At 42.5% G+C, this 27,290-nt stretch overlaps 1 protein-coding gene across 1 annotated transcript; it reads right to left on the bottom strand.

The window, feature by feature from the left end:
- Window positions 1–124: 124 nt before the first annotated feature.
- Window positions 125–26,989, bottom strand: LOC311120574 (uncharacterized protein). The gene is made up of 6 exons (XM_084157865.1): window positions 26,619–26,989; window positions 17,886–18,011; window positions 16,091–16,285; window positions 15,547–15,764; window positions 14,595–14,710; window positions 125–3,543 (listed from the first exon to the last, which is right to left on the bottom strand). The coding sequence occupies exons 1-6, from the start codon at window positions 26,725–26,727 to the stop codon at window positions 3,393–3,395; spliced, it is 915 nt and encodes a 304-aa protein (XP_084013991.1). The 5' UTR covers window positions 26,728–26,989; the 3' UTR covers window positions 125–3,392.
- Between the last annotated feature and the right edge of the window lie 301 nt (window positions 26,990–27,290).

Raw genomic sequence — 27,290 nt, 5'->3', positions numbered from 1 at the left:
TTAATAATGGGCCATTTCACACCTGTTACTGACATTACTTCAAGACATTATGAATAACAATCCAAATATCTGTCATGTTAACATTAATAATGTATAAGAAATAGAACAATACTTAAAGAGGCAGTGCAGTTAAAAACGTCATTTACCCGTTTTTTTATGACATTTCCACACACTAGGTCGAAATATCATTGACATTCTGAAAAATATGATGATGCCCATTTTGTGTAAAAATAAAATAAAAATACAGTACCAGTCAAAGGTCTGGACACACCTACTCATTCATGGGTTTTTCTTTATTTTTACTATTTTCTACATTGTAGAATAAGAGTGAAGACATCAAAACTATGAAATAACACATATGGAATCATGTAGTAACCAAAAAAGTGTTAAACAAATTGAAATATATGATATATTTGAGATTCTTCAAAGTAGCCACCCTTTGCCTTGATGACAGCTTTGCACACTCTTGGCATTCTCTCAACCAGCTTCACCTGGAATTGTTTTCCAACAGTCTTGAAGGAGTTCCCACATATGCTGAGCACTTGTTGGTTGCTTTTCCTTCACTCTGCGGTCCAACTCATCCCAAACCATCTCAATTGGGTTGAGGTCGGGAGATTGTGGAGGCCAGGTCATCTGATGCAGCACTCCATCACTCTCCTTCTTGGTCAAATAGCCCTTACACAGCCTGGAGGTGTGTTGGGTCATTGTCCTGTTGAAAAACAAATTATAGTCCCACTAAGCCCAAACCAGATGGGATGGCGTATCGCTGCAGAATGCTGTGGTAGCCATGCTGGTTAAGTGTACCTTGAATTCTAAATAAATCACTGACAGTGTCACCAGCAAAGCACCCCCACACCATCACACCTCCTCCTCCATGCTTCACGGTGGGAACCACACATGCGGAGATCATCCGTTCACCTACTCTGCGTCTCACAAAGACACGGCGGTTGGAACCAAAAATCTCAAATTTGGACTCATCAGACCAAAGGACAGATTTCCACCGGTCTAATGTCCATTGCTCGTGTTTCTTGGCCAAAACAAGTCCCTTCTTATTATTGGTGTCCTTTAGTAGTGGTTTCTTTGCAGCAATTCGACCATGAAGGCCTGATTCATGCAGTCTCCTCTGAACAATTGATGTTGAGATGTGTCTGTTACTTGAACTCTGTGAAGCATTTATTTGGGCTGCAATCTGAGGTGCAGTTAACTCTAATGAAATTATCCTCTGCAGCAGAGGTAACTCTGGGTCTTCCATTCCTGTGGCGGTCCTCATGAGAGCCAGTTTCATCATAGCGCTTGATGACATCACAATCTGATTATAGGTTGTTATCAATAAAACTTCACAATAAGGTGCAAAGCGTTCAATTTGCCTGTTTGGGGGCAAGGAGACCCTCAGCTCCGTTAAAACCCTTGACAACTGCGAGCCGTTTTCAAGGGATTGTTAAATAAATGTTAACATAGTCAGAACTACACATTTCCAGTGATATCATCAGAGTTATACAGAAAGTAACTGCATGCTTTTCATGATCAGTAAACATTATTTTAGATATTTGAGGGTAGCCTCACGAGATCTCTCAATATTGGCCACCATTAATTTGATATTTGAGTGATATAAAATACAAGTGAACTATACGTGACAAGTATGAATGGTTTAGGTTAATTTCCAATTCCCATCCTTTGTGGCATCTGCCTGTCAAGTAGCAGAAGGGCGCATTTTCCAATGTACTGCTAGCGGATAATGTTTACTTTGCAAGCTACCGGTAGAAACTTTGTACAATTGTAAGTAGACCTAATGTACTTTTTTCTCCAACCAACATAGGCCTACCTAGTGAAGTTAGCTAACATGATCTCCTTTTCAACATTGTTTTGTTCAAGAATGTTTAATCTCGATTGCTGCTGATAGACATGATAGGCTACATTGATTGATGGACACGTCAAATTGGCTAGTTAGCTAACAACAGATCAAGTCAATAAGGCTAGCTAGTTAACAAACTAACTTTCAGGGGAAAAACTAGATGGCTATATCCAAATATTGTCAGACTGACAACTTTACCAGGAGGAGGACTTGCCGATTTCAAGCTCTTTCCAAAATACTAATTTCTGATGAAGCAAGCTAAATGACACTTGTTGTTTGCTTAGCTAGCTAGCTAGCTACATACCAAATGGATCTGGCTACCCTCAGATATCTGAAAATACATGATCAATTGATGTTTACTGATCATGAAAAGCATGCAGTTACTTGCAGTATAACTCTGATGATAGAGCTAAATGTTTAATAATAGGAAATGTGAAGTTCTGACTATGCTATTCAAGAGGTGATGATATTAAAACCAAATAGTTATAACATTTATTTAACAATCCCTTGAAAACGGCACGTAGTTGTCAATGGTTTTAGCGGAGCTGGGGTCTCCTTGCCCCCCCCCCCCAGCAGCCAAATAGAACGCTCTGCACCGTATTATGACGTTTTATTCTGACCAGTCATATTTTATTTGAATATGTATCCTCCTACTTTGAAGGGGTAAGCGGGGTAGGCTCTAGAGTCTAGACGATCCTTTCAGCCAATCAGCCAATCAGGCCTCATGTTTATTAGACATAAATGATTTAATTAGTCCAAGAAAGGTGTCTTTTGCCGTTGCAGTACACATCCTACCGTCACACTCAAATATATTTTGATTTGTTTAACACTTTTTTGTTTACTACATGATTCTATATGTGTTCTTTCATAGTTTCGATGTCTTCAATATTACTCTACAATGTAAAAAATTGTAAAAAATAAAGAAAAACCCTTGAATGAGTAGGTGTGTCCAAACTTTTGACTGGTACTATATATTACTGGAATTTCAGCCTGTTCGGGTGGGATGGAGTTTACATCTTTTTTTTTTATACATATTTTTCTTCTTCTATAAATCTAAATCACATGACCGTTGATTGACAGATAGTGCTTTAGAAGTATTTTGAACAATGGTGACCACTTCAACGACACAACAATAACTATATAAGATCCTCATTGAGTACATTTTGAATTTAAAAAGCAAATTACAGTAGATACTAGTAAAGTAAAGCATTCGCCTTCAGACCTGATAATGCTGCAAAAGTATACTAAAGTCTACCACAGGGGTGGCCAACCATCCTCCTGAAGAGCTACAGATCTTGCAAGTTTTTGCTCTTGCCCTGCTCTAATACACCTGATTCTACTAATCAGCTGCTCATCCAAATCTTGATTAGCTGAAACAGATGTGTTAGAGCAGGGTTGGAGCAAAAACCTGCATACCCAGTAGCTCTGCAGGTGAAGGGTTGGTCATCACTAGTCTACCATTATGAACATTGACAGGAAGTAATTCTGAATCCAACATGAGTCTGGTAAGTGCTTATCTCTAAGTAGCAGGAGCAGAGGATTACATCTCTATCTCACAGATGAAGGGCCAGTACATGGTGCATGGGGCGTCGTACCAGCTGCTCACCGCCTTGCGCTCCAGCTTGCGCGTCTTCACGATGTAGCCACAGTCTTCGTCAATGTGGTTGTTGGGCTCGCCCTCCTCCCAAAAGCTACACAGAGAGAAAAATGGTTTCTTTATAAAAAAAAAACACAAATTCAACCAAACATATCTTGGTATAATGTACATCATATACAAACAACACATACATACATATATATAATGTAATTTATATTGTTTCACTAGAATAGCTGTTGGCCAATGGTGTGCACTACTGAACTGTGTTATCTACAGTGCCTCTACAGGTCTCTCTTGCAAAATGGATTTTTATTTCAATGAGACAAACCTGTATAAAGAAAGACTAGATAAAACACTTGCATCATGTACCTTGCACAATGTACAATGATGGACCATATTCTTCACTCTCTCATTGCTGACTTAATTGCAGCAACAGTAAGGAAAGACAAAGCAGTAGAACATGTTAAGAAAAATAAGAATATTAAGAAAAGATGAAGAATAAAAGGAAGAAAATGCTGAAGAATGGGATGGAGGAGGATAAGACAAGCAAAACAAGAGGAAGGAGGTAATCTGAAGCAACATGAAATTAATTCGAAAACACATTTAGAAAGAGGAAGAGAGATCATACGATGATGATCAGGCTGACACAGCATTGACAGAGGGAAGAAGAACCCTGGAGAAAACAAGTGAGTTTATGGCCCCATGAGGAGGGGAAACTGGGCCAAAGGGGAAAGGTTGTCTTTCAAAGTATGCATGCCAAAACATACCGGTAACTGTGTGTTACACAGACTGTCCTTGTTGTCTATATTACTGGACTGTAAGATCAATTCTGTTGCTGCCTGAGCACACAGTCCAAGAGGTCAGTGTCCATGTGAACTAGATCTAGGGTGACAACAAGCTATAGTAAGTTAGTAGCTGTTTCTGTTTTCGGAGTGGCTGCAGATCCAACTTTTCTGGACTTTCTTCCCGGGGGCTAAAGGTCCCAAAGCATCTGCGCATGTGCAGGATTCTCTACTTTATGCAGTCTCTGCTCTACTCATAGGGGTGAATTCCAACCCGAGTTAATCAAGCATAAATGAAACATAATTCCCATTTGATGCAATTTCCTCTTGTGTATTCTGACCTTGAACTTAAGCATGAGAATAACACTTGCCCCCCATCCCCCATTACACCTGTAAATATTGGACTATAAATTATACTCTTGCTAAAATGTTTATTCTATTCTACTGCCATTTACTTTATGTTCGTATTTTTATTTCTTATTGTTGCATTGTTGAGAAGGAACCTGCAAGTAAGCATTTCCTTGGAGGATGTATATCATGCCTATCCCTGACCTATGACTAATACTATTTGCTTGGGGTGGAGATCAAAGAAATGAAGGTGTGGCAGAGGTGTGTCTACTTAATTCCCTCATAATTCCACCACCTTTACACTCAATGAAACAATTAATAACGTCAAGCAACCTGTTGGTTCCAAGTGGAGCAACGTTATTTTTTCTGATAGAAATAACAATTCTCCATGTACTGTAATTTACAAATTGATAAGAGGCTAGAGGCTGAGCTATTGATAAGAGCTAGGTAAATGAGTAAGTCGTTTGGATAAGGGGATTGTAAATATAAATGACAATTGTTTTAGGTATATTTTACCTTATGATCGCTGGAGACAAATGTGAAACCATTAATATGGCAGCAAACTGAAGCATATCAACAGATCACCTTTCCACAGTGAAGTTTATGAAATGCCGGCCTTATAACCAGGGGCGGTGTGTTCAATAGGGCGATATGGGCGACGCACTGCCAAACGGGAAAAGGAAGGGATTTTTTTTCTAATCAATTATATCACGGCAACAGTAGTTATCAGTGTTGTAATGTCCAATCAGGCTAAAGTCGTGCTTCAAATGGCTCCCCCCCCTTTTGGGGCGATTTCAGTCAGGTTGAAAATCGCCCAGAAGTCTGTCATAGACTCCCATGTAAAATCTATTTTTTTCAAATTTCAGTGCTTTCAATACAATCTCTATGGGTGTCTGAGGGCTTGCACTTACGCGCTTTCGTCATACGTAACGTAACCATGAACGTAACTAAGAAAAGAGCGGATTGTGTCTTTGAAAGAAGTTCCTTTTTGTCGGCGAACAAATGAAGATAAATTGGCAACGAAACAATTAGGACCTCCCAGACCAAATTTAATAATTCAACAGGTTTCTACTAAAGGCGGAAAGTCCTACACCCGAGGATTTTCCAAAAATTGGTACGAACGAAAAAATAACATTGCCACTCAACTGGATGAGGGATACAGGCTAGCTGTCCGCCGCCACAACGATGAGGTTAGTGTTGATAATCACAAGTTTACTGGAGAACTGAGACCAAGTAGAGACTTTGGACAGGGTGGATATGGTATAATAAAGGCAGTTTATTCAGAGGTAAAGATATCTGGAATCGTGTGCACGGACCCGTTCGTCAAACTCTTAGGGAGCTATACATTAAGCCCCATTACTTACCATATCAGATAAGAGAAATTGCTGCAGCTACATATATTTTACATCCTGGCCCTACATAGTTCACTATTTGCATCACTTACCAAAATATTACATGTGGTCATATATGCTTGGAAAGTGGAGATGCCATAGAACGTCAAAAAAGTAAACATTGCTGGAGACACATTGCCGTTTTGGAGAAGACATCGCGTTTGCTAGCGAAGAGATTTGTTGTGGCAAATGAACTTGGGCTGGGAATTGCCAGGAACCTCACGATAAGATATATGCATTGCGAGTCTCATGATTCTATACGTATTGCGATTCGATACTGTGATTTTATTGCGCACCATATGTCTGTTGCAGAGGGATCAGAAAGCCATGAGAACGAGTTTTGATCAGTCATGGAAATAAAAGTGCTGAAAACAAATTGGCTCCCAATGTGAAAAGATTGAGAACAAGCTATGAAGGAACAATAATGGTGTTTTGGTGCAGGTACAGCCAACTAGCGCTAAAATATTGCGATATTGTCAATACAGTATATCGTAAAGTATCACTATGTAACTCGATTTCTTTCACCCCAATCCCTCAAATTAACGGTAAATAACTGAATTGTTTGCCCCACATTTAGCTAAGATGATTAGCTAGCCAGCTAAAATGTTTTATTTAGTTAGCAGTCGCATCTACAATAGTTTACTGTCAATAACATGTCTCCAAAAATGACGTGGTGTCTCCAATTGTGTTGACATTTTACAATTGCGATGCGCATCCATGAGTATCCACTTTCTGTAGCTCAGCTGGTAGAGCACGGCGCTTGTAACGCCAAGGTAGTGGGTTCGATCCCCGGGACCACCCATACACAAAAATGTATGCACGCATGACTGTAAGTCGCTTTGGATAAAAGCGTCTGCTAAATGGCATATTATTATTATTATTATTATTATCTGAAGAGAGCCCCGAAACATTGTGTGCAGACATTTTATGCAATAAATGAAGTAGGTTGAATCTAGTAGTTCTGATCTTCTGATTGGTCCTGATGAGTTGGGCGAGGTCCCCTCCAGGCTACTGTCACTGTTGCATTGGCTCTGAGTCGGGTTCTCTGTCTTCAAATGTTCAGCCTAAGAGAGGGGATTTTTGTGTGTGTGTGTGTGTGTGTGTGTGTGTGTTTAACAGTGATGATGTGTGTGTGTGTGTGTGTGTGTGTGTGTGTGTGTGTGTGTGTGTGTTTAACAGTGATGATGTGTGTGTGTGTGTGTTTGTGTGTGTGTGTGTGTGTGTCCTCAGAGCAAGAACTCGTGAGTTGGAAGAACTGAGAGGCCTATGGCGTGGGTGTTGTCCTTGGCCACCTGCTGACAAGGCTGACAAGATAGGACCCTTTTGTCCATTGTTATTGGATAGGAACAGAACTTATAACCAGCTCCTGACCTAAATAGATCTTAGCACAACATTTTACTCAACATATCATATTCCATATTCACTATAACAAATATATTTACTACGACATTAGCAAGAACCGCCACATCCTCAGCCGGCTAATCCAGTGTGTGAAGTTTTGCGGAGTGTTTGAGTTAGCTTTGCGAGGCAAAGATGAAACTGAGGGCTCCACCAACCCTGGTAAGCCAACACTTTTGAGATCAGTCAATAAATGCTTCTGGTATTGACTTATATGCTGCCCCTGTCTTCATGTTGTTGCTGGACATATCTTTTTTAAAATGTGTGTAGGTCACCTAAATCATCAGAAAAATTGCCCCCCCTGAGAATTTTTTCAGGAGCCGCCACTGCTTATAACCTACACGGAGGAAATTTGCAGACCCAAGCTATAGGCTTCTGTAGCCATGCGCAAATGACAGTATAGCCCCAAACCTACCGAGCTGATTTATGATTTCTATAATGTTTTCATTATATGCCCGGACTTTATATTTGTAATCATTTGTATCGGGTTAAATATTAGCCACTATCGGTAGCCACCGTCAGTTATATCCACCTACATTTTAAACTCTCACTATAGTGTTAGTTTCCTTACATTTTGCGTCATTCCATTACATCGTTAGTTTACCTTTGTTTCTTCTGTCACGTTCGCCGGGTTGTTCCCGAGGATAGCTAGCAATAGTGGATCATATTAGGCTAACGTATTACAAGTTGTGCAGTAATTTACGTTTACATTTTACATTTTAGTCATTTAGCAGACGTTCTTATCCAGAGCGACTTACAGTTAGTGAGTGCATACATTCTTTTATTTTTCATACTGGCCCCCCGTGGGAATTGAACCCACAACCCTGGCGTTGCAAACGCCATGCTCTACCAACTGAGCTACATCCCTGCCGGACATTCCCTCCCCTACCCTGGACGACGCAGGACCAATTATGCGCCGCCCCATGGGTCTCCCGGTCACGGCCGGCTACAACAGAGCCTGGATTCGAACCAGGATCTCTAGTGGCACAGCTAGCACTGCGATGCAGTGCCTTAGACCACTGCGCCACTCGGGAGACGTCATGTCAATTTGGGACATGTAGCCTATTTGAATCATTATGGAACGAATACCTTATGTAGCAGTTTAAACCTGGAGCCTGGCGCACGATTCACGAAGACAGGACCGTTGTCATCACAGTTCCATGATTTGTGAGGATTATTAGGGTAGATTTATAGGACTATTGTACACTTTTCTCACCTTCCAAAATTTCACGGCTTGAACAATTGAACATGGCAACTTTCAGGATGAATCAAACCACTGTATTTTTTGATTCACCAATATATTTAGTGCATAAAGGCTCTCCAAACCTTTTTTTTTTTTTTTTTTTATAATTCATAAATACTTTCCTAACACTAAGTAATATACAAGATCAGAGTATTTTTTAATCTACCAATTGGTGCTGAAAAGGAGACGAATATTTGTGTAACATGGCTTTCTTTCATTGATCCCTAATATGAACCGTTCTCCATATATTCCAGTGTGTCTGTCGAGAGAATTGAAATTAAAAGGTACACCAAATTTAAAGGGATGGCTTTAGATAAATGTGCTGAAAACCCTATTGAATCAAAACTCCACGAGAAAATCTGCCAGCAAGTGCGAGGGTTTTCAGCGGTTTAATTTAATTTATTCAGCATGCACAAAGGAACAACGCCTGCAAAGCCCGTTATGCACCTGTATAAGGTAAGTCTGAATACCAACTACTGAGAAGTACGTAGGAAAGGCGTACATTTCCCGAGTCGGGCCCATGGAGAACAGGCTACTCTGGCAAATGGTGCTTAATATAATAATAATATAATTTGTTTAATAAAGTTAGATCAAAGCTGAATCAATGTCTTCAAGATCACATAATTATAGTATTGAACATAACAGAACCGAATATAATAGCATAATGTTACTGTAAGACAAAAAAACACCAATTTATTTCTTATGAGACGTTAGGATGATTGTGCTAATGGTCACGTTTCTCTCATGCGGCCACAACTCAACAGCGGGCGCCACTAGGCAAAATATCTGCTTTGATTGAAACAAAAACACAGGTATGCTATAGTTTGTTAACACTATCCTCTTTAAAATGCGCTCACTGTACATAATTCGAAACAACACTGTACATAACTAAAAAGATTGAAATGCATATTCCCATGTAACTGATTGAGATCAAATGGTTGGCATGCAGAAGCTGCATGGACGTTTCACTGGTAAAAGTTGAAGAATTATCATACACGATTGACAGTGAGAAGAAATTTGAAGGGAGGGTGACCACAAAAATGTGTGCGTAAAGTAGAGGTAAAGAAACACATGTGCGAAACGTGATACACATCTTTCCAGGGGAACGGGGCGGGGGAGGAATGGGGCGGTTATATGGATCCAGAGCCACAGCCTTCTATTTTCCCTCTACCTGAGCTATAGGTAGTTAGTTGGACCCATAGAAATATAATGACTAGAAAGGACCTTGCCAGTCAAGTCAATGCGCTGTGATGGGTGGACCGGCGGCCATATTGAGTGTACCCATTGGAGTAAAGCAGGAAGTAATTTTATTTCTATGGTCAGATCAGTAGTTTGTAATAGCCTATTTATCTTGCATGTAGATCCATTGGGGTATTTTTCTGTTTTATATTATTTATTTATGGGCACACAAAAGACAGTCACACATTTCACAAGTTTATTTTTACAAGTTAAAGATTTGTTACAGAGTAACCGAAAGTACAATCATGTAGTAGAGAATATAGAGGTCAATTTACAGAAAGAACATGTATAGTTATCCATCTTGGTAATCTTCATACTGTATTATGTACTAAACAAATGATATATAATCCATTATTATTTAAAATCTATTATCATAGTCCACTTAATAAGTTAAAGGATGGAAAAACAAATAGGAATATCACACGCCTGATGTATGAAAAACACAGTAAAATGTACCATACCGTATTTGTATCTCAGATACAGATGGAAAACATAATGTAGAAACATAAATCTAATATATGCCATTTAGCAGATACCTTTATCCAAAGGGACTTACATTCATGTGTGCATAAATTTTACGGTGGTCCCGGAATTCAAAACCACTAGCGTTGCAAGAGCCATTCTCTACCAAATGAGCTACAGAGGACAACAGAATAAACAAATTGTCACGTCTCCTCCCATTGCTCCCTTCCGGCGCTCTGATTCGCCGGGCTACTGAGCCACCGGTCTGAGCGCACCCCCTCGGCAACACCGGAATGGAAACCCAACGCACCCTAATCACCTCCAGCGCACCTGCACCTCATATTTAGCCCTGGACTGTTCTGGATGATGTTGTGTGTGATTGTTAAGCTTCGTGTCGTTTACTCTATCTTTGATATTTCTCTTGCTCATTGTTAAGTAAACCTTGACCTTGTTAATTTCTGCGTCTGCGTCCTGCCTCTTCGTATACTCAGTACGCGTCACAGAATCACATACCCAACGAAAATGGATGCGGCAGGAGTTTCCCAGTGCCTCGACCGGCACCAGCAGCAGCTTGCCCAGTTGAACACCGCCATGCAGGAAGTGCTCCAAACTCTGCATAATCTGCCCAGCGCTCTGGTTCCACCTCAGGGAGCAGCGAGTGCCCCCAATACATCTGTTCCTGTGCTATCACTCACTCCTGCGGGAACCCTCGCCCTACCGGAGCGCTATGACGGTAAAACGACTAAATGTAGCGGCTTCCTGCTACAGGTTTCCGTTTATCTGGCGCGTCAGCCTGGGGCATATCCATCGGACCAAGCCAGGATAGCGCTGGTGATTTCGCTTCTTAAAGGAAAGGCGCTGGATTGGGCCACGGCAGTCTGGGAAGGAGAGGAGGCAGTGGCACTTCCCTACCTCACCTTCCTCGCTAGGTTCAGGGCGGTGTTTGATCATCCCACAGAGGGAAAGGACAGGGGTGAGCATCTTCTCCATCTACAACAGAGAGAGGGGCCTGCGTCCGAGTACGCTCTGAGCTTCCGCACGGTGGCGGCGTCTTCCGGCTGGATTGAGCGTGCTCTGTGCACAGCCTTCAGGAGAGGCTTACGGGAGGACATCAAGACGGAACTCGCATGTCGGGACGACGAGATGGACCTTGATACCCTCATCACCACGTCCATCCGTCTTGACGACATGTTGAGAGAGAGACAGCATTCCCAACACCTCCCGGAGCCTCGACGCTCACCCCATCTGAGCTATGGGAGCCGCCCTGCTTTTGAGTCCTCACCAGGGAGGTGGGCAGCACCCCCTACACCACCACGGACCACAGATCTCCTGGCGGCTCCCTATCTAGGCGGTATGACTCCCGTCGCCGCTCCATGAGTGTTACGTCAGCTCCTATCACAAAACCATTGTTTTTAGTTCCCATAACAGTGACTGGTTATTCCTTCTCTTCCATTTCTACGGCAATGATAGATTCCGGATCAGCGGGGAACCTTATAGATAGGGAGCTGGTCTCTGAATGGGGGTTGCCCACTGTGCCACTGCCATCTCCGCTACACGTGTGACAATAAACCCCTTAGATCAGGCACCATTACGCACGTCACTCTCCCCATCACCATTCCCACACTACCGGAGCACCACGAGGAGCTGTCATTCCACATCGTCACGTCACCCCTTCACCGGATCGTCTTGGGATTGCCCTGGCTCAGACTACACAACCCCACCATCAATTGGAGCACCAAGAGGATCACAGCCTGGTCCACCTCATGCCGGAAGATCTGCCTGCCGGTGGTTTGTTGTTCCACGTCAGTGGAGAGTCCGGAGTCCGCCCTCCAGCCCAACATTCCACGTGAGTATGCAGATCTCTCCGATGTCTTCTCTTCATTAAAGGCTACGTGTCTCCCTCACAGGCCCTGGGACTGCGCCATTGACCTGCTGGAGGGACAACACCCCCCGAAGATTTGCATTTACCCCCTTTCCATGGCGGAGACTGAGGCCATGGAGTAGTATGTGGCGGAGACCCTGAAACAGGGGTTCATCAGACGCTCTACCTCTCCTGCCTCCGCCAGCTTTTTCTTCGTGGCCAAAAAAGACGGAGGACTGATGCCATCTATTTTGTGAAGTGCACTAGTCCCTCCTGCAGCAAAGCACCCCCACAGCATGATACTGCCAACCCCATGCTTCACGGTTGGGATGGTGTTCTTCAGCTTGCAAGTCCCCCCTTTTTCCTCCAAACATAACGATGGTCATTATGGCCAAACAGTTCTATGTGCTGTTGCAAACCGTAGTCTGGCTTTTTTATGGCGGTTTTGGAGTAGTGGCTTCTTCCTTGCTGAGCGGCCTTTCAGGTTATGTTGATATAGGACTTGTTTTACTGTGGATATAGATACTTTTGTACCGGTTTCCTCCAGCATCTTCTCAAAGGTCCTTTGCTGTTGTTCTGGGATTAATTTGCACTTTTTGCACCAAAGTACGTTAATCTCTAGGAGACAGAACGCTTCTCCTTCCTGAGCGGTATGACAGCTGTGTGGTCCCATGGTGTTTATACTTGCGTACTTTGTTTGTACAGATGAACATTGTACCTTCAGGCGTTTGGAAATTGCTCCCATGGATGAACCAAACTTGTGGAGGTCTACAAATTTTTTTCTGAGGTCTTGGCTGATTTCTTTTGATTTTCCCATGATGTCAAGCAAAGAGGCACTGAGTTTGAAGGTAGGCCTTGAAATACATCCACAGGTACATCTCCAATTGACTCAAATTATGTAAATTAGCCTATCAGAAGCTTCTAAAGCCATGACATCATTTTCTGGAATTTTCCAAGCTGTTTAAAGGCACAGTCAACTTAGTGTATGTAAACTTCTGAACCACTGGAATTGTGGAATTGTGATAGAGTGAATTCTAAGTGAAATAATATGTCTGTAAGCAATTGTTGGAAAAATTACTTGTGTCATGCACAACTTGACAAAACTATAGTTTGTTAACAAGAAATTTGTGGAGTGGTTGGAAAACGATTTTTAATGACTCCAACCTAAGTGTATGTAAACTTCCGACTTCAACTGTATCTTCACAGGCTGTTTGAGTCCCTCTCTGCCTCGCTGAGGACAGAGCAGGCAGAAGGCAAAAAATATGTTTGCAAATATGTTGATTGCAATGAAAGGCACATTGACTCTGACAAACGCCAGGATGTCCATCCCAAAGTACTGATCCTGCAGTTCTGACAAGACGAGGTTGTGGGAGGAGCGGTTGGGCTGCAAGTGTTTGACAAACCCACTGAAATTACAGATTTCATCTTGATTGAAAGTTGTGCTGGGGTCAGCTATTGTGATCCTGTCCATCAATGCAAAATGGGCAGGTGCTCAACTGAAGACGTTTAATGATGGAAAAACAAATGTCAAATGAACCATAAGTTGTTTTCACCACAGGTACCAACTGAGAAAACATAGGACTAAGTAAACAACACAAATTTGAAAAACTACATTAATATACTAATTTGTACATTACATTAGGTCCACAGACCCAGATTAAACAATCCCAGGTGTAGCTGAATTCTGGTTAATAAACTATAATTTAAAAAGGGATTTCATGAACATCACCTAATCTTGGCTTACATGGCTAATCAGGCCTTTGGTCTGTGATTCAATATATTTTTTAATGAACCACCACAGTCCAGGGATAATTTAGGCCATGTGTATGAAGTCAATCATTTAGTGTTGATTGAATCCAATATAGTCCTGGGGTAGATTGAGGGCTCTATTCAATCAGATCCGCTTTAGCCGACATCCGCATAGCGGTTGTTTTGGTGGTGTCGGAGGTGGAACTGCGTTAGCTGTCAAATTCACAAGCGGCTCCTGGCATTATACCTAAAGCGGACATTGCATGAACAGTCGCATGAACAGAATTCCCATGCAGCCTTGTTTACAAATTCGAACACTAGAATGTGAGATGTAATCTAGGCTACACCTCGATTAGGCTGATAGAAATCCTCATGATTTTGTTTAATGATTTTTCAATTTCAGCATAATTATTTCTATATAGTCTACACTTTCTCGTTTCGAACTTCTAACGTGAGTGGGGTGGGTGTGGCTTCGTGACAATGATAGCAAGAGCAGCTGCTCACCGATTTGACGGCTCCAACGCAGTTCTACCTCTGACACCGCCAAAACATCCGCTATGCGGGTGTCTGCTATCGCCAGTTAACGCTTGATCTAATTTAATCTAGGCCTGAATCTGCATCCACGAAACCCGCTCACATTGATGTTGTAGCCCAGCAAAGCCAAAAACTTACCCCCCGACCAATTTGGTTCCATCGACCCAAAGCCAGTCTGCCTCAGCCGTCTCATCACTGATTCCAAACCAGTAGGCATTCCAGTGGCCCCGAGGTAACTGGTTCCACAGAAACGTCTGTAACAGGAGACATGATTACATTGGGATAATAATAATAATAATAATAATAATAATAATAATAATAATAATAATATATTTATTTTATATAGCACTTTTCATTTCAAGTAGAATCTCAAAGTCGCTTTAAAAACAAAATAAACCAGGCCGCTGGTTCGATTCACAGAGCCGACAAGGTGAACAAAATCTGTTAATGTTCTCTTGAGCAAGGCACTTAAGCCTAATTGCTCCTGTAAGTCGCTCTGGATAGTGTCTGCTAAATGACTAAAATGTCATTAAACAAAACAAATATAGGGATCTGGCAGTATTTGGGCGATGGCCTTCCACACGTTTAGATGATAGACAGTTCAGAAAGGTAGTATCTTGAGAGATGTGACAATGTCTATAACAGGAGACATGATTACATTGGGATGTGACAATGTCTATAACAGGAGACATGTTTACATTGGTATGTGAATGATGACGTCTATAACAGGATAAATGATAAAATAACATTCACTCAATGCAATTATTTCTTTCTAGCAGGGGAAATTGGTTTAGACTATTATCATGAACCCCAATACTCTCTTGTTGACATAGGACTTTATCTTCCCTATTGATCTGTTATTTACAGCCTTGCAAGATATTTGAGAAAATGTCTAATCCACCACCTCCCTCCTCCTCTCTCTCCTTCCCTCTCTCTGTTTCCCACCTTCCTTCTTTCTCCCTTTTCCTCTCACCCACCTCACCTCTCTTTCCATCTTTCACTCCACCCCCTCCTCTCCTTCTCTCCCTCTCTTCCTCCCTCCCCCAATCCCTCCCTCTCTTCCTCCCTCCCTCTCTCTCCCCTCTCTCACCTGTTCCTCAGCAGTGTGTATGATGGCCAGGTGGCCTCCTTTCTCCTTGCACCAGGCCTGGCTGTCTGGCCAGCTCATACTCCTGGTGGAGATGTAGTAGCAGCTGCTGTTGAACACCAGCCAGTCCCGAGGACAGGTTAGCGGGGTTGAAGGGGGCAATGGGGTTGACGTAGGTGACAGTGGAGATGGGGGTAATGGGGGTGATGTGGGCTCTAGTTCTGTCATACACAGCAGAAGGTAGGATTTAGATCTACAGCAAATGTTTGATTTAATTCAGCATCATGTCATGCAGGGGCGCAACTTTGGTTTTAGAAGTGGGGGGGGGACATACCTTTTTATTAATTAATTTCTTATCCAGTCGGATAAACACTCAAAACAGCCTACCCGTCTGCTCGGAGGCATCCGCATGGTCCTAAAGCACACCGTTGCCTCGTTTTGTATCACATTCCAATGATAAAACTGGGGGAGGCAAAAATGCAATTTCAGAATGAGAGTTGCGCCCCTGATGGCATGACACACACACCCATACACACACATTGCTGACCTGATTTGGCCAACCTGGCCAGAAGCTCATCTCTCTCCTTCATAAGGTCTTCTTTCTCCATCTGCAGTTTGCTCAGGGCTTCAATCAGGGTGGTCACGTTGGTGGGCTGCCTCTGCATCTGGATCTGACCACCAGACTCATTCTGAGACAGAGGAGCCTGATGCTCATTGCGCAAGCCCTGATAAAGGTTCTTATCTGAGAGGAAGAAGCAGGGGACTTCAGTCCAAAGCATCCAGGAAAAACAACAAGTCTTTAAAGAATGGAAGGCAAAGACAAAGAATAAGGTGAGTGTACGGCAGATGTGGAGAGGTTCCTTAGATAAGGCTAGTTGAACTTGGCAGACATAAGTCATAGGAAGGTAGCCCCATAGAACAAAACAAGCAAATGTCTATTAATTAATGTGCCGAGTATGAAATCGTCAACTGCGGCCCTATGATTTGTTCAGGAGCAACAATCACTGACTCAACACCGCTTTTTGACCTCTTACACCTTGTCAGGGTGCAAGTAGAGTTTCATATCAGTTGTTTTTTGCAGGTTGCATTTATTGGGATGTACTGGAGGCATAAAATCTGATTTTAAACCTAACCTTAACCACACTGCTAATCTTATGCCTAACCCTTGGGACCGTTGGGATTTGGGAAATAAATTACACAACGCAAATGAGTATCTGGTAGCACTAGCTAGTGAAGACAGTTTAAATGGTCCAAACACACGAAGACAGTCGTGAAGAGGGCACGACAAAGCCTATTCTCCCTCAGGAGACTGAAAAGATTTGGCATGGGTCCTCAGATCCTCAAAAAGTTATACAGCTGCACCATCGAGAGCATCCTGACTGGTTGCATCAATGCCTGGTATGGCAACTGCTCGGGCCTCCGACCGCAAGGCACTACAGTGGGTAGTGCGTACGGCCCAATACATCACTGGGGCCAAGCTTCCTGCCATCCAGGACCTCTATACCAGGCGGTGTCAGAGGAAGGCCCTAAAAATTGTCAAAGACTCCAGCCACCCTAGTCATAGACTGTTCTCTCTGCTACCGCACGGCAAGCGGTACCGGAGCGCCAAGTCTAGGTCCAAAAGGCTTCTTAACAGCGTCTACCCCCAAGCCATAAGACTCCTGAACAGCTAATGACATGGCTACCCGGACTATTTGCATTGTCCCGTCCCCCCGTCCCCCCCCCCTCCTCTCCTTTACGCTGCTGCTACTCTCTGTTTATTATCTATGCATAGTCACTTTAACTACATGTACATATTACCTCAATTACCTCGACTAACTTGTGCCCCCGCACATTGACTGTACCGGTACCCCCTGTATATAGCCTCGCTACTGTTATTTTACTGCTGCTCTTTAATTATTTGTTATTTTTATTTTCTACTTACTTAACACTTCTTTTTCTTAAAACTGCATTGTTGGTTAAGGGCTTGTAAGTAAGCATTTCACTGTAAGGTCTACACCGGTTGTATTCGGCGCATGTGACAAATACAATTTGATTTGATTTAAAACAGCTGTGAGTGTTTCACAATGTAATTCCCTGACAGCCCCACACACTGCATTCAGATTCCATGAGTCCATGCCCCCCCCCCCCACACACACACACACAGAGACACAGACACACACACAGTCGTCATGTAACCAATCACCGACAACACAAGTCAATAAACGGAGGGGAAAAGGCAGAAGCAGAGCCCTCTATTTAGATGTTGTGTCACATTGGGACACTAGGGTACATCAGGAAGTGGTTTATGGAGGCAACATTGAAGCAACATTGTGTGGTGGTTGTGTGTTTAATATACTCACAGTTGGTGCTCATAGCGATGATGGAAATCAGCAGGACAGCACAGAGTGTGGCCAGGCAGCCCGTGGCTAACCTGTACGGCCCGGGGCCCCTCTGTCTGGAGCCCGCTCTCAGTGAGGGAACAGACACTGTTATGGAGGACACAGAGAAGTACATGACACCAGTGTATTGAGCTATGTTTCAGTTGAAAATGTTGGTGTTAATTGCCCTGTATGCGGTTTTGGGGGGCTTTTGTGCACCGGAAACAGTTGATGGCATAGTGAGATACTATACTATAGCCTACTGTCTGCAGGTTGGGGATGCACACACTGAAATCTTCTCAGAATGTCAACTAAAGGTAATCCTACAGACAAAGAACCATATATCTGTGTTTTGTAAAAAAATTAAAAAAAATAGTATAGACCATGAATCATTATAAAAAGTATGGAAAAAAGTATGAAATCAAAAACTATTAAGTATAATTGAAAGAGAGGTGCGATGACATGACATGGCAAGCCTAAATACATTGAGTATACAAAACTGACCAGGTGAATCCAGGTGAAAGTTATGATTCCTTATTGATGTCACTTGTTAAATCCACTTCAATCAGTGTAGATGAAATGGAGGAGACAAGTTAAAGGATGATTTTTAAGCCTTGAGGCAGTTGAAAAATGGATTGTGTATGTGTACCATTCAGAGGGTGAATGGGCAATACAAAATATTTAAGTGCCTTTGAACGGGGTATAATAGTAGGTGCCAGGTGCACTAAAAAACGTTGGAGGCAGCTTATGGTAGAGAAATTAACATTAAATTATCTGGCAACAGTTCTGTTGGACATTCCTGCACGCAGCGTGCCAATTGCACACTCCCTCAAAACCTGAGACATCTGTGGCATTATGTTGTGTGACAAAACTGCACATTTTAAAGTGGCCTTTTATTGTCCCCAACACAAGGTGCACCTGTGTAATGACCACTTGTCAGGTGGATGGATTATCTTGGCAAAGGAGAAATGCTCACTAACAGGGATATAAACAGATTTGTGCACAACATTTGAGAGAAATAAGCTTTTGTGCGTATGGAACATTTCTGGGATTTTTCATTTCAGCTCATGAAAAAGGGGACCAACACCTTACGTGTTGCGTTTATATTTGTGTTCTATGTATATATACACATACACGACATGGCCAAAAGTATGTGGACATCCCTTCAACTTAGTGGATTCGGCTATTTTAGCCACACTTGTTGCTGACAGGTGTATATAGTCAAGCACACAGCCATGCAATCTCCATAGGTAACACTGGCAGTAGAAAAGCCTTACTGAAGAGCTCAGTGACTTTCGATGTGGCACCATCATAGAATGCAATCTTTGCAACAGGTCAGTTCGTAAAATGTCTACCCTGCTAGAGCTGCCCCAGTCAACTGTAAGTGCTGTTATTGTGGAAGTGGAAACGTCTAGGAACCACAACGGCTCAGCCGTGAAGTGGTATGCCACACAAGCTCACAGAACGGGACCGCCGAGTGCTGAAGCGCGTAGCGCAATAGTTTGTCCTCGGTTGCAACACTCACTACTGAGTTCCAAACTGCCTCTGAAACAACATCAGCACATGAACTGTTCGTCGGGAGCTTCATGAAATGGGTTTCCATGGGTTTCCAAACCTAAGATCACCATGCGCAATGCCAAGCGTCGGCTGGAGTGGTGTAAAGCTCGCCGCCATTGGACTCTGGAGCAGTGGAAACGCGTTCTCTGGAGTGATGAATCACGCTTTACCATCTGGCAGTCGACGGACAAATCTGGGTTTGGCGGATGCCAGGACAACGCTACCTGCCCCAATGCATAGTGCCAACTGTAAAGTCTGGTGAAGGAGGAATAATGGTCTGGGGCTGTTTTTCATGGTTCAGGCTCCTTAGTTCCAGTGAAGGGAAATCTTAACGCTACAGCATACAATGACATTGTAGACGATTCTGTGCTTCCAACTTTGTGGCAACAGTTTGGGGAAGGCCCTTTCCTGTTTCAGCATGACATTGCCCCCGTGCACAAAGCGAGGTCCATACAGAAATGGTTTGTCAAAATCGGTGTGGAAGAACGTGACTGGCCTACACAGATCCCTGACCTCAACTCTATCAAAAACCTTTGGGATGAATTGGAAGCTGACTGCGAGCCAGGCCTAATCGCCCAACATCAGACCTCGACCTCACTAATGCTCTTGTGGCTGAATGGAAGCAAGTCCCCGCAGCAATGTTCCAACATCTAGTGGAAAGCCTTCCCAGGAGAGTGGAGGCTGTTATAGCAGCAAAGGGGGATCAACTCCATATTAATGGCCATGATTTTGGAATGAGATGTTCGACGAGCAGGTGTCCACATACGCCATGGGACTGGGAGGGGGTGTCAAAACTATACACGAAAGAAAATGGTCAATATGTCTCCTCAGAGAGGCGAACCCAGGACCTTCAGATCCCATGGCGGTGACGTTAATGCTTAGGCTACCAACCCTGTCATGAACGCCTTATCTTGACACTCTATTTACAGTAAATGGACAGTCTGGTGACGATAGGAAGCTTTTGTAGTTGTTGTTCATTCACGCAGTACTGATTGAATTTTCTTTTTTGACTTGCTTGATAAAACAAAATAATCAAAAACAGTTGATGTGTTGAAAACAGTAAAATAGCTAACCAAGTTAGCAAGCATGGCGTTTTCTTTTGAATGTGCAAAGGCACAAGCAAGAAATGATCTTGGTGTTGTTTAACCTGGGTGCACCCACATCCCACAGGCTACTTTTTACTTGGATGTTGACTTCAGGTTTTCGGGAATACATGGAAAAGTAACTTGACACGGTGTTAATAATCAGTCAGCACAAATTTGGATTAGAATGACAATAAGAAAATTGCATTAACAGAGGAGGGTAGCGTACCAAATCAATGAATAAGGTAAGGGCTGTAACGTTAGCTAGTTACATTGCTAACGCCTCGATCACACCGACAGCGTCATTGCATTTTGGTACACCAGAAGTACATTCATTTCCAATAGAAGGTTGCGTTTGCCTTGCAGCATTGCGTTGCAGAGACAGTTGCAGTGCGTTCTGTGTGGTGCATAGCGTATGTTGGATTTATCGAACGTATGCGTTAAACTGTATGCGTAGACGGCATGACAGAAATGGTAGCAGAAGGTGAATGTTTAACTTTTGTTGCACACATATCCAGAGGATGCTGCATACTATTTTGCGCAAAAACACTATCGGTGTGATCAAGGCCTAAGCAAGCCAGGTTGACTAGTGTAAGGAATAAAGTTAGTTAACGTTGGATGAGCAACGCCCATTTAATGTATTATACACTGCTCAAAAAAATAAAAGGGAACACTAAAATAACACATCCTAGATCTGAATGAATGAAATAATCTTATGAAATACTTTTTTCTTTACATAGTTGAATGTGCTGACAACAAAATCACACAAAAATTATCAATGGAAATCAAATGTATCAACCCATGGAGGTCTGGATTTGGAGTCACCCTCAAAATTAAAGTGGAAAACCACACTACAGGCTGATCCAACTTTGATGTAATGTCCTTAAAACAAGTCAAAATGAGGCTCAGTAGTGTGTGTGGCCTCCACGTGCCTGTATGACCTCCCTACAATGCCTGGGCATGCTCCTGATGAGGTGGCGGATGGTCTCCTGAGGGATCTCCTCCCAGACCTGGACTAAAGCATCCGCCAACTCCTGGACAGTCTGTGGTGCAACATGGCGTTGGTGGATGGAGCGAGACATGATGTCCCAGATGTGCTCAATTGGATTCAGGTCTGGGGAACGGGCGGGCCAGTCCATAGCATCAATGCCTTCCTCTTGCAGGAACTGCTGACACACTCCAGCCACATGAGGTCTAGCATTGTCTTGCATTAGGAGGAACCCAGGGCCAATCAAACCAGCATATGGTCTCACAAGGGGTCTGAGGATCTCATCTCAGTACCTAATGGCAGTCAGGCTACCTCTAGCGAGCACATGGAGGGCTGTGCGGCCCCCCAAAGAAATGCCACCCCACACCATGACTGACCCACCGCCAAACCGGTCATGCTGGAGGATGTTGCAGGCAGCAGAACGTTCTCCACGGCATCTCCAGACTCTGTCACGTCTGTCACATGTGCTCAGTGTGAACCTGCTTTCATCTGTGAAGAGCACAGGGCGCCAGTGGCGAATTTGCCAATCTTGGTGTTCTCTGGCAAATGCCAAACGTCCTGCACGGTGTTGGGCTGTAAGCACAACCCCCCCCCCTGTGGACGTCGGGCCCTCATACCACCCTCGGAGTCTGTTTCTGACCGTTTGAGCAGACACATGCACATTTGTGGCCTGCTGGAGGTCATTTTGCAGGGCTCTGGCAGTGCTCCTCCTGCTCCTCCTTGCACAAAGGCGGAGGTAGCAGTCCTGCTGCTGGGTTGTTGCCCTCCTACGGCCTCCTCCACGTCTCCTGATGTACTGGCCTGTCTCCTGGTAGCGCCTCCATGCTCTGGACACTACGCTGACAGACACAGCAAACCTTCTTGCCACAGCTCGCATTGATGTGCCATCCTGGATGAGCTGCACTACCTGAGCCACTTGTGTGGGTTGTAGACTCCGTCTCATGCTACCACTAGAGTGAAAGCACCGCCAGCATTCAAAAGTGACCAAAACATCAGCCAGGAAGCATAGGAACTGAGAAGTGGTCTGTGGTCACCACCTGCAAAACCAGTCCTTTATTGGGGGTGTCTTACTAATTGCCTATAATTCCCACCTGTTGTCTATTCCATTTGCACAACAGCATGTGAAATTTATTGTCAATCAGTGTTGCTTCCTAAGTGGACAGTTTGATTTCACAGAAGTGTGATTGACTTGGAGTTACATTGTGTTGTTTAAGTGTTCCCTTTATTTTTTTGAGCAGTGTATATTATTGGTGTGGCAGTTTCCCAAAGTTTGGTGTTGACTATGAACTTTACTTAGCTAGCAAGCTATCTAGCTGTGCTTTGTGGAAGAATGTGGGATATATTGTCAACATTGAGTTGTGCCTGTGCACGATCTGTCCATACTGCTAATGTTACATCCTTGTTGGCTTGTAGCTAGCTAACGTTAGTTGGCTGGCTAACTGGCAATAGCAGCCAAGGACATTTGCTATCTTACGCCTTGATCACACCGATAGCGTAAATGCATAAAATGCTACGCAGCATCATCTGGATGTGTGCAACAAAAGTTAAACATTCACCTTCTGCTACCATTTCTGTCAAGCCGTCTACGCATACAGTTTGACGCATACGTTTGCTAAATCCAACGTATGCACCACACAGAACACACTGCAACTGCCTCTGCAACGAAATGCTGCAAGCAAACGCAGCGTTCCATTGGAAATGAATGTACTTCTGGTGTACCAAAATGCAATGAAGCTGTCGGTGTGATCGAGGCGTTATTTGTGCTTATTTGTTTGTGCTCTGATTACACACAATTGTCAAGGCCAACAGTTTACACAGATGACTTCAGCCATGGGAAAAACCTTCCTTCGCAAAATATAGCTGACTTCCTTTGCTTGTAGCTTGCCTCTCATCCAACTGGTGTTAGCTAGCTACTAGCGCTGTTGCTGCGCAACCCAAGTGCTTTGGTCAGGTTTTAGAACTGCGATTCAGCTGAAAATATGTTAGCATTGTCAGAAATGCTACAAAAAGGTAGCACATTGTTGGTTCTTAAATGGACAGAAATTATCACGTGAGAGGATAAATTATACATTTTATTAAAACTGTTGCCCCTACAAACTTATTCAGTCCGAAATGTGGCAAGTCTAATTGTCACTTTATGGACGTTGTCGTCTTGTTCTTATCCGACGTCTAGATGTTGAGGTCAGGGCAAGATAGCATTAGAAAAAAAAAAATGTAACGACCCTGTTAAAAATCCGCTATGTGGTTCTCGGTAACGGCCAGACTGTTCATGACGAAAGGCGTGTTGTGTTGTGTTGTGACAGAGTGTGTTGTGTACCTCCAATCAAGTTGATTTGCTTATTTTAATCGACATTGGTGTCATGTTGGCTTAGATATGATGGTAGGGCGATTTTAATTTAACATTAGCTTCAACCAATGTGGGGGAGATTGTTGTGGGGGAGATTGCATTTTTTATGTGGTTTACACAAAGAAAAAAGGGTTCAAATAAAATTAGAATTTTGTCATCCTTGAAAAATAGCCCTAATGATTGGAATAAACAATTGTTATTGTGGGTGTTTGAGAAGGAAACAGGCTACTGGCTACTAATCATTAGGTACAGTTGAAGTCTGAGGTTTACATAAACTTAGGTTGGAGTCATTAAAACTCGTTTTTCAACCACTCCACAAATGTCTTGTTAACAAACTATGGTTTTGGCAAGTTGGTTAGGACATCTACTTTGTGCATGACACAAGTAATTTTTCCAACAATTATTTACAGACAGATTATTTCACTTATAATTCACTGTATCACAATTTCAGTGGGTCAGAAGTTTACATACACTAAGTTGACTGTGCCTTTAAACAGCTTGGAAAATTCCAGCAAATGATGTCATGGCTTTAGAAGCTTCTGATAGGCTAATTGACATCATTTGAGTCAATTGGAGGTGTACATGTGGATGTATTTCAAGGCCTACCTTCAAACTCAGTGCCTTTTGCTTGACATCATGGGAAAATCAAAAGAAATCAGCCAAGACCTCAGAAAAAAATGTGTAGACCTCCACAAGTCTGGTTCATCCTTGGGAGCAATTTCTAAAGGCCTGAAGGTACCACGTTCATCTGTACAAACAATAGTATGTAAGTATAAACACCATGGGACCACGCAGCCGTCATACCGCTCAGGAAGGAGACGCGTTCTGTCTCCTAGAGATGAACGTACTTTGGTGCGAAAAGTGCAAATCAATTCCAGAACAACAACAAAGAACCTTGTGAAGATTCTGGAGGAAACAGGTACAAAAGTATCTATATCCACAGTAAAACGAGTCCTATATCGACATAACCTGAAAGGCTGCTCAGCAAGGAAGAAGCCACTACTCCAAAACCGCCATAAAAAAGCCAGACTACGGTTTGCAACTGTACATGGGGACAAAGATTGTACTTTTTGGAGAAATGTCCTCTGGTCTGATGAAACAAAAATAGAACTGTTTGGCCATAATGACCATCGTTATGTTTGGAGGAAAAAGGGGAGACTTGCAAGCCGAAGAACACCATCCCAACCGTGAAGCACGGGGGTGGCAGCATCATGCTGTGGGGGTGCTTTGCTGCAGGAGTGACTGGTGCACTTCACAAAATAGATGGCATCATGAGGAAGGAAAATTATGTGGATATATTGAAGCAACATCTCAAGACATCAGTCAGGAAGCTTAAATAAATCACTCTCTACTATTATTCTGACATTTCACATTCTTAAAATAAAGTGGTGATCCTAACTGTCCTAAGACAGTGAATGTTTACTAGGATTAAATGTCAGGAATTGTGAAAAACTGAGTTTAAATGTATTTGGCTAAGGTGTATGTAAACTTCAGACTTCAACTGTATATACCATATCAATGTAATTCAGTACTTGTAGAATTGTGGAACTGTTGATTTGATGTTTGTTTGAGCCAACTGTTAAAAGAGGAACGCAAGTTATTTAAAGAAAACTAATGTGACTATTCTGCTCTTCTGTGTTAGTAGGCTACCTCTTGCTCACCGATGATTCACAAAATGCCTGTTGTTGAATTACACTTCACATAATATTTGTAGTGAAGGATTATGGATGTTGATGTTCTAGTTTAGGAAATTAAACATGTACAGGCAAATGTGCTATCACTACACAAAGAAGAACATTTATCTTGCTGTTAAATGTCATGAGCATGTTTGGACGACTCGTTACTTACCGCACCCCGGGGTAGTAAGAGGACTCCGGGAAAACTACATGGGCTGTATGGGAAGGGGGTGTAGCTTGTTTCCAGTTTGGAGAAAATTCGCCATTTTAGATGGGATTCCTGTAACTAATATTTCCTGTGGTGCGTGTTTTCAAATCTGTTTCTCAGGGAACCCCAGCTGTTGCACATTTTGTCCAATTGCAGCATTAGCACATCTGATTCAATTAGTCAATGGCTTGAAGATTAGTTGACTTGTTGAATCAGGTATGCTAGTGCTGGAATATAAAAAATGTGCAACTGCTGGGGGTCCCAGATGAACAGATTGACACATTTTGAAATTTATAATATTTTCACTTCACAGTATTAAGGCCACAGCACGCAAATATATTTTTTCACATTATATGCTAGATTTAATTTAACTAACATTTCTTGATAAATAACTATTGTTTTTCAGAACTTCTGACAGTTCTATAATATTATACGATTATATAATCATTTTACTTTTAGCTATGGTGTCAGATACGTGGGAGGAAGCATATTCAATATGAATTAGAAGCGGTGTCTATTCTATTGAGTTGATTTGACAAGAAGGTAAATACGCAAGACAGACATGGCAACCCTGAGTGAACTTTATTGTGAATGCAATACACATCATGCCTGAGTCAACACTGCATAACCAAAGTAACTCCCGAAACTTTACAATGTAAATCCTTCATATCATTAGGCTCTCTTTGTCATATCGTAATCACATTAATTTGAATTTTGTTCTTGTCCCACATGGCATACATTTCAAAACCATGAAGGCTATTTCCAATACCTGCTGCTTTCATTACTGTAACATTTTAGATAATTTGTATAATTTCCCTAAATAAATTGCTTTGCATAGGAAACACTTTTTTTCTTACCAGTGTGCACTTCAGGACCGCACAGCTCTGCATCTTCCAAAAATTGACTATCGTTGTAGATAAGTTTAGAATACATCCCCTCGCATGCTGTTGATCCCATATCAACCATCTCGCCTCTTGCACTGGACCGCTGTGATCCTCGTCAATAAGAAACTGATGCGGCAGCTATAGCTAGTCTATTGTGATTCTACCCCGTCCCAACTCATATGAAGCGAGGTGAAAATAAACAGAGAATTCAGCAAGAGGTGGGGAGCATATTTTGGAATGTAGCATGGACATTGGACAACAAGAAGAATGACGTTTCTGATCGTTTTAAATTCCTGCCTGTTCAACATTGCGCAGTTTCATGTGCCTGTTGCAATTTGTTGCCCAATGATATTATTACATAGTCATTACATCATTGCATTGCCATACAGAGGCATTTTTTTGCCATACAGAGACAATTCTGAGAATATTTTTTTAAACAAAATGTGCAAAATAGGTCAATTTATTATATCAAACGTCTGGAAAATATTTTATAGATTTACCTATCGGAACTTTTACAAATGTATTAACTACTAATTAATACGCAATTAATTAACTATTGAAGTAGAATATAAGATTAGTAGCCTATGTATCGTTTTCTGTTTTTTTATGTCTGTTTTGTGGGACATTTTAATAGGCCTAATTTAC

The sequence above is a fragment of the Coregonus lavaretus genome (assembly GCF_964263955.1).
Source record: "Coregonus lavaretus genome assembly, chromosome: 3".
NCBI lineage: Eukaryota > Metazoa > Chordata > Actinopteri > Salmoniformes > Salmonidae > Coregonus > Coregonus lavaretus.
The sequence above is the reverse complement of the archived record's forward strand: the minus strand, read 5'-3'. Positions and strand labels throughout refer to the sequence as shown.